General features: G+C 47.6%; 1 protein-coding gene across 2 annotated transcripts in view; it reads right to left on the bottom strand.

The window, feature by feature from the left end:
• Positions 1–4,399: 4,399 nt before the first annotated feature.
• CLU (clusterin) overlaps positions 4,400–7,973 on the bottom strand; it is a 20,353-nt gene continuing 16,779 nt past the window's right edge. The window contains exons 7-9 of one of the 2 annotated variants that reach the window (XM_006153222.3): positions 6,017–6,246; positions 5,068–5,243; positions 4,400–4,640 (exon numbers count right to left, since the gene is read on the bottom strand). In XM_006153222.3, coding sequence (XP_006153284.1) covers positions 4,631–4,640; positions 5,068–5,243; positions 6,017–6,246 — 416 coding nt within the window. In that variant the 3' untranslated portion in view covers positions 4,400–4,630. Of the gene's footprint in view, positions 4,641–5,063; positions 5,244–6,016; positions 6,247–7,973 lie in introns of those variants that run through there. The other variant, XM_006153223.3, reaches the window with a different exon arrangement.

The raw sequence follows: 7,973 nt of genomic DNA, 5'->3' as shown, positions 1-7,973 counted from the left end.
TCAGCAGGACCAGCTATGGCATTAGCAGACCCCAGAGCAAATCTAAAACTCAGATCTCTTGTTCAAAAATTACTAAGAATTTAAATTTTTTTATTTTGCTACAGGGCATGTGTGCCTGCCGGAAGAAAGAGAGAAAGAGAGTGAGAAAGTAACCCCCCATGGGGGATGGTCACACCACAAACCCTTCTCCCCCATCTCTCCCTCCTGTTAGGATCTTGGGCATGTGCACACTCACGTGCCCTGCCTGTTTCTCAAGCCCCTGGGTTCAGGACACTCAACTATGCCATCTGCCCTGTGGAATCCAGCTGCTCTCTGGAAGCCAACCCTCTGGAAATCAGCTTTCTAATGATCAGAGAATTCAGATGCCATTTTGGGTTGAGTCTACTGATGCACATGAGGAGACTTCAAAATGTTTGTGGAAAAATGGAGTTAAAATACAGAGTTTTTTAATGCAAAACACGTTGAAATTCATGTACAGTTTTTCATTATATGCATTTGTCTGTAAACTTTTTGAAGATCTCTCAGATGATTTATCTTTCTTTGGTTTGGGCACTTTGGATGCCTGAGGTCTTCTTTCTCCAGAACTCTCACACCCTCTGGTATTGAGCGATATGTCCTGGGCTCCTGAGGCATCGCTGATAGAATCCGCTTCCCTCTGCTTCCTGGCTTCCTCCTGCTACTTCCGTTACCTGCTGGGATTTCCTCTCTCCCTGCCACCCTCCCTGGTTGGCCCAGCCTGAGGCATCATGAACCAGCTCTGCCCCCTTGTGGCAGGAAATGAAAAAATGTGGGTGCTGAGGCTTGAAGCTGCTGCTGAGACCACCTCTGACCTTGGCCAGCGATTGCCACCAGGGGCCAAGAGGTAATGCAGAAGGATGAGACCGGGGCCTGCTGGGCCTTGGGCAGCTTTCAACCTGGATTTTGACTAAGAGGTCGCCAGTCAAAATGAAACGTGAATCTCACCAAGTGGGCTGATGGACAGACAGTGGCATCCTCTCCCGACAGGGCAGCCACCTTACTCCTGCACTCCAGGGTGCAAAGCTGAGAAGTAGGAAGGCCCAGGTGAACTCCGAGAGTCCCAAATGATGCAGCAACCTGCCCTTGCTCAGAAGGTGTCCGCTGAAATACAAGATAGGGACATGCACAGGCCCAAGACACATGCCCCTCACTTTCTACAGGGTGTCTCTGGAAAGGGATATCCTCAGACTGGCGAGTGCCCTGACCACCTGGATGGGAGGGACTGGGCAGGAGGACAGATGAGTCTTTGTAACTGTAGAGCCTTAGCCGTAGCTAAGGTTTGTTACCTCACAGTAAGGAAGGCAGGTAGGTAGGGCTGGCTGGGCCAGGGACAGTGAGGCCTGCCATCAGTGGGGACACAGCTCAGTTTGGGGGAATCCCACACTGATCCCTGGGGAGCAGCATCCTGTCAGCCCCTGAAGCAAATCAAGGGATATCTCTCAGTCTTTACAGGGAAGGTCTTACCCACAGATCTCTAGTGACACCGATATGGGAAACTCTCCACAGCTCCAAGAGGCAGCGAGGTCGCAGGAACCCCAGAATCAGCCCAGGGTTCAGTCCCAACTCTGCCACCTACTGGCTGCTTGACTACAAACACGTGGTCCCCGGCAGTTCTACCTCCCACACCTTGACCTCTTGCAGGTGTATGTCACATGCCAACCTCATGCTCAGCTGTGTTCAAGAGCTCCTGGACGGCTTATTGCGGAGCCACCTCGTGTCGGAAGGCACACGTGCAAAACCATTTCATTCACTGCAAACAGCGTTCCTTTACTTAGTGATGCCACAAACGGGTTCTTTACTGCCTGATCACTTCACACTCGGTCAAACAGTTGCTTTGCTTGAAAACATCGGTCTCATTCCCAAATCAAAACTACTCCCCTTCCCCATCAAAAAATAAAATAAAAAAGCCTTGCTGTAGTCCCAAGCGCACTGCCAGGCCTTTGCTCTGCACATGTCTGGGCAGCTCCCTGACTCAGGAAGCTACTCACAGCTCCTTCACAGTGAGGGACAGGAAGCCCTGAGGTCCCTCCCACAGCCTCCGTGCACCATGAGGAATTAGGAGTGTTCAGGTGTCCTGGCCACACAACATTCTCTGATGCAGGCTACTCCAGAAAGCATTTATAACGTGAGGAATAACGCCTGCTTTGAGGGTGGTTGTGGGATTGCACTGAAGCTGACCCAGGCGTGCTCTTTACAGTTGTGCGAACTGGGTGCTGCATAACTCCAGTGTCACTTCACCTTGTAGCTGTCTGAAATGGTATCTTATCATTTTCTGGCAGGTGATAGTTGAGTATCAGCACAGGGGGTGACAGCAGGGCTGGTGGCACGGATGGCAAAGCCCTCTTCTCTTTTCCGAACCACAGACCCTGTTTGTACAGCTTCCCCTGCCACGAGAGTCCTAGAATCCAGAAGCCAAGGACTCATTATCCATGGTTCCTCAGAACTGCCCACATCTCATCCCCCTGCCTTGGTGACCTATGTCCTACCTCAATCTGTCTTTCGTTTAAAGAATTATTTTATTCAGCTTTATTTATTTAGACCACTCGACCAAGTAGTCAGAGCTAGAGAGAAAGAGAAAGTGAGAAAGCAAGCTACCAGGTCTGGGACTCAAACCACAGTCGGCCATGTGGGAGTCCAGTGACCCCAATCACCACACCACCTGCCAGCCCCACTGCTTCAATCGTTCTCACACTTTCAGCTGCAGAATCTCTTGGGGATGGAGGGATCCAAGGATGCTCAAACCCAAGCTGCTGTGCAAGGAGGAAAAGAGGGAGGTGAGGAGGGGCCCAGGGAACCTCGAGTCAGCACTAGGATCTGCCTTTTAGGGTTTTAGTGTATGATGATTGAGTTTAAAGTGGGGGGGGGGGGGACTGGATATTGCTACTGCCAGAATCTAGCAACTTACAGTGGAAAAGAGGAAATCATTTCTGAAACATACAGTGACATAAACTTGATTCATACTTTATAATTGTCATTTAAACAAGTCCCTTCTGACCTCATAGCCCTAATGAATACATATCATTAAGTGACTTGTACTTATTTTACTCAATTGCCTTGACTGCAACACTAACATACTAACCTTGGTCATAAAAGCCTTAGAGTTTGTAGATGGTGTGACAGGATGTTAGACTTTCAAAGTCAGAGACAGGTGACAGTGACCTAAGAATACTCTTTCTTTCTTTCTATTTTTTTAAAGGTTTTTGCCTTAGGGCTCATGTACTTGCCAGAGAGAGAGAGAGAGTAAAAGAGAAATTGAGAAATCACACCCCTCCCGGGGGGGATGGCCACTGCAATCCCTTCTCCTCCATTCTCCTCCCAGGATCTTGGACACATGTACACATGTGCCCAGTGTGATTTTCAAGTCACGGGTCTGGGACTCAAACCACAGCTGAGAATATTCTAAGCTATAAATTTATATGTGGACTTTCCTACAAATCAGGGGGGGCAGCCAGATGAGTTATTTCCAACTAAAGCATATTTGAGATGTTTTAAGCTAGAGATTGGAACCATGAGTAGCTAGGGTCACCTGCTGGCAATGAAAGGTACTGCAGTCAGCTATATTTCAGACTGGGCAGTGAACGAGTCATTCAGAATGACCCAGGCATCCTGTGGTCTAGGGACAGAAACACAGAGTACGTGGTTGGCAGAGGACAGAGAGTGCCTCAGTCAAGAATGTTCCAGCTCTTACCATTACAAAGAGATTCTTCATTTTGTCTTTTGGAGACTATCATTTCCCTAAGTAACATACCAATTACGTATTAAGATACCGAGCATCTGGGCCAGCAGGTGACGTGGTGGTTAAGGTGGCTGGATCCCACATGGACACAAATACGCAGTGTTGAATCCCAGGTCCAGTAGCTCGAGACTGGCTCACTGGAAGCCCGTGTGTGCATGCCGTAAATCCCAAAAGAAGAATGAAGGAGAAGGGATTGCAGCATGGCCATCCCCCCAGGGGGTGCTTTCTCACTTTCTCTCCTAAATGCATGTACCCTATAGCAAACAAGCAAAACAAACAAACAAACACAAAAATACAAACAAAAAACAGTATGCCTTAGTATTACCCCTTCTTTGCCAGAATTTTCAGTATATTCTTTCAGATCACTCTCGCTCGGTCAGAATACTTTTGCAGTTTTATAATGGAATATAAAAGGCTCATTTTTCAGAAATTTTATTTTAGTTGGCTTGTTGGAACACACTTCTCTTCCTAAAAGCAAAACTTCCTGAACCGGATGGGCTCCATCACTGTCCTGTGTTCTCCACTGAATGACAGTCCCTATACCGTTTTAGCCAGGCTTCTTTGTTTCTACTTTTTAAATTTTCGTACCAAAATGAAGGAATGTAGGAGTTGAAAAACACAGCATAAAAAGAGGACACGTGGGGCCTTCGGATCACAAGGCAGTTTTATTGAATTAGTCGCATGCGGGAGCAGTTCTTCCCAGGAGCAGCAAACGCAGGTGTTAAGAGTGCAGAAACCAGAGGGTGGAGGGGCAGGGCGGGGTCTAGGAGCCCGGTTGCCTGGTGACGTGCAGAGCTGTCTCTGGGTGGGGCTGCGGCTCATCTCAGGGGGAGCTGGATCAAGACACCCCTTGTGTGGAAAAGCAACGTTCACATCTCACTCCTCTCTGGAATAAAAGAGGGGATGGAGTTAAGGGGAGCACTCAATATTCACTGAGAGGAGCAACCAGCACTCCGCATTCTTATCCACCATGGAAGAACATCTTCCAAAGGAAAATAAAACTCCCAGTGATGTCTCAGCTCCGTCCTTGAGCTCTGGCTATCACAGCCCTTCCCACCAGGCTGATTACTCTGCCCCTTTTCTGGGTCCCAGGGACCTATCAGGCCGGGCCTTGAAGGGCTGCAGGAAAGGCCCTCTGACTCACCAGTTCTCTCTCATTCTTAGGTTTATTTATTTCTTCCATAAATGAGAGAAAGAGAAAGAATCCAACAGGAAGTCGAAGTTACCTACCCCCAGCTGGCAGCCAGCCCCAGAGCACGGGGCTACCTTGCAGGGTGGCGGGTTTTACCACTGCATCACAATCTCCATCTTACCGGTTCTTCTTACGGTATTCCTTTAGCGCTTTCTCTGCCACAGTTTCCATAAATTTAGGATTGTCCTTGGAGACGTCTTCTGGGATCACCACAGTGATTGGGTCAGAGTCAAAGAGCTTTACAGTCACCTCAGTGACACGGGAGGGGACATCTGAGTCGGATGTTTGGGAAGTCACCTGGAAAGAAGAAATGGGAAGGGAAGAGCTGAAACCCTGTGGCTAACCAGTACCCATCCTGCTTTAACAGGGAAGATGATCTGGACAGTTGATCCAGCAGACAGTGGATCTGCTTTTTACTGTGCAATGCAACAGATGGAAGTGCCCTAATTTCCAGGTGCTTCTTTTAGGGGCAAATGCCATGCACAAGTGACCCGCCCAGAGGGCACCTGTGTAAGAGTGAGAGTAAGAGTGATCAACATTTTCCCTGGGCAGCCACTAGCCAGACTGTGGTAGAAAAGGATTAGAAAAGAGGTCAGCTGTGGCATGGTGGGTAAGGCAACTGGATCCCACATGACCAACTTCACAGTTTGAGTCCTGGACCTGGCAGTCTGAGAAACATGCCAGGGGTGTGTGTATCTCTGTGTGTGTGCCCAAAAGCCCAATATGGAGAAGAATGGATTGCTTCCAAACAACGCACAGACTCTGCAGCCAGGCAGACAGGTTCGAACCCCCAGGTGAGTCACCTATCAGTTATCTGGCCCTGGCCAAGTTGGAATCTCTCTCCTTCTCCTCATCTGTAAAGTAGGATCATATCATTGCTGGATGATGAGGCTCCAATGAAATGATATAATCAAGTTTTTACATTTCCTGCCATGAGATGAAGGCTCAGTCAAAATCAAAGGACACCTCCCTTTAACAACATCATCTCATTTCACTCCTGAAGTGGTTCACATCACCTCCAGACCATTCCTTGGGTGCCCTGGTTTCAATGTGGCTGGGCCATGACTCACCGTACTGACCCGGAGATAGTACTGGTCTTCGTTTTGGGTGAGGTTAGCCAGCTGGGACACCCAGCTAAACTGCTCGTTCAGCTGCTCCAGCAGGGAAGAGGTGTTGAGCATCTTCCACTGGTAGGACTGCAGCAGCTCATTGTACTTCTGGGTCAGCTTCTCGGCAATCTGGAGGGAATCATTCAGCTCCTGCCGCAGCTGAGCCTGAGAGGGGTTGTTGGCCGAACAGTCTGCCCCCAAATAGAAGGAAGGGGAAAAACATGAATGGAAATCAGTTCGGGCAGCCCAGATGTAAAGCAGAGCTACCCTATGCAGTGGTCGACAAACCATTTGTTATTATCCACTACAATACAGAGTTCGCCCCAGCAGGTGAATCAAGACGCTGCTTCTAAACCTGGGCTTTTCCTACTCTGGGTCTGTGGTTCTAGAAAATCCTGCAAGCTTGTCTTTTTTTTTTTTAAAGAGCTATTTGTTTAATTTTGTTTATTACTATCATTATTTTTAAATTTGCTACAGGACATGTGCACTCACCAGAAAGAGACAGAGAGAGAGAGTGAGAGAGCAAGCCATTAGGTCCGGGACTCAAACCATGGTCAGTCATGTTGGAGTCCAGTGCTTTAACCACCACACTACTTGCTGGCCTCCTAAGCTTGTCTTGTGAACATATCAGCAGAGTTGTCAATTCTGATCCCAAGAGCCCAAGCTGCAGAAGAGCTGACTAGGATCCTCCATCACAAAGCCTGGTGGCTAGGAGTCCCGGCCTGCCACCTGCCCACCCATGGCTGGTCACTAAGCTCATTAGGAGATGAGGAACACTGGATTCTTTCCTTTGGTTCTCTGCATATTGTCAAATTTATAAGCGCTGGAAACTATCCTCTATCTCTTTAAAAACTACTGATTTTTTTCTCTCTCTAAATTATTTTTAAAATATCCAGAGGAGAGTACATCAAAATTAAACAAGTCAGGAGACCAGCAGTTGGCATAATGGCTATGTCGCTGGACTCCCATGTAGTTGACCATGGTTTGAGTCCTGGACCTGGTGGCTTAAACTCACACCAGATGTGTGTGTGCGTGTGTGCGCAAGATCCCAAGAGGAGAATAGAGGAGAAGGGATTGCAGCATGGTCATCCCCCCTGGAGGGTGATTTCTTGCTTTCTGTCTCTCTGTCTTTCTAGTGAGCATACATGCCCTATAGCAAGAACCTCTCCGAAAAAAAATTAAACAAGTCAGGAAAAAAGAGATCTTTGCAAGCTTCAGAATGGTGACTATAATCACTTATATTAGAATAAAATGTTAGGTGGGGCAAAAAATAGGGTCACTAACAAAAAGCCAGGATTAAAAAAAAAAAAGTCTTCAAAAAGTTCGTGAAAAAGCTACACATGGATTTCAAAAAATGTTTGCACTAAAATAAACTTAAAATTTAGTTTAATTTTTCCAATAACTTTTTGAAATATCCTCACATGTAATGAATAACCTGAGAGCGAGCCCTGTGACTTGGTGGTTAAGTTAGCCAGATCCCATATGGCCGATCCCATGGTTAGAGTCCCAGACCAGGCAGAGTAAGTAATACACTGGGTGCATGCCCAAAATCTCAAAAGGAGGGAGAGCTGGAGAAGAGATTGTGCTGTGACCATGCCCCATGGAGGGTGCTTTCTCCTCTTCCTTTAAGTTCTCTGTCTAGTGAGCTCATGTGCCCTCTAGCAAAAAGAGAAAAGTGAATAACCTCAACCCTCTTTACCAGGTCACAATTAGAAAATAAGAAATGTTCTTGAGAATCTGGACTATCTAGAACAGAAGTTCTCAACTGGGGGTGATGTGCCCTCTAGAGAATATCAGGCACTTTCTGAAGACATTTTTGGTTGGCACAACTTGGGACGAGGAGCTACAGGCCTCTACAGGGTGGAGGGCAGGGACACAGCTAAACACCCTACTATGAGCAGGAGAGGCCCTGCTTCCC

The sequence above is a fragment of the Tupaia chinensis genome, unplaced genomic scaffold (genome assembly GCF_000334495.1).
Source record: "Tupaia chinensis unplaced genomic scaffold, TupChi_1.0 Scaffold000366_1, whole genome shotgun sequence".
Taxonomy (NCBI): Eukaryota; Metazoa; Chordata; class Mammalia; order Scandentia; family Tupaiidae; genus Tupaia; species Tupaia belangeri.
Note: the sequence above shows the minus strand (reverse complement) of the source record. Positions and strands in the feature narration are given on the sequence as shown.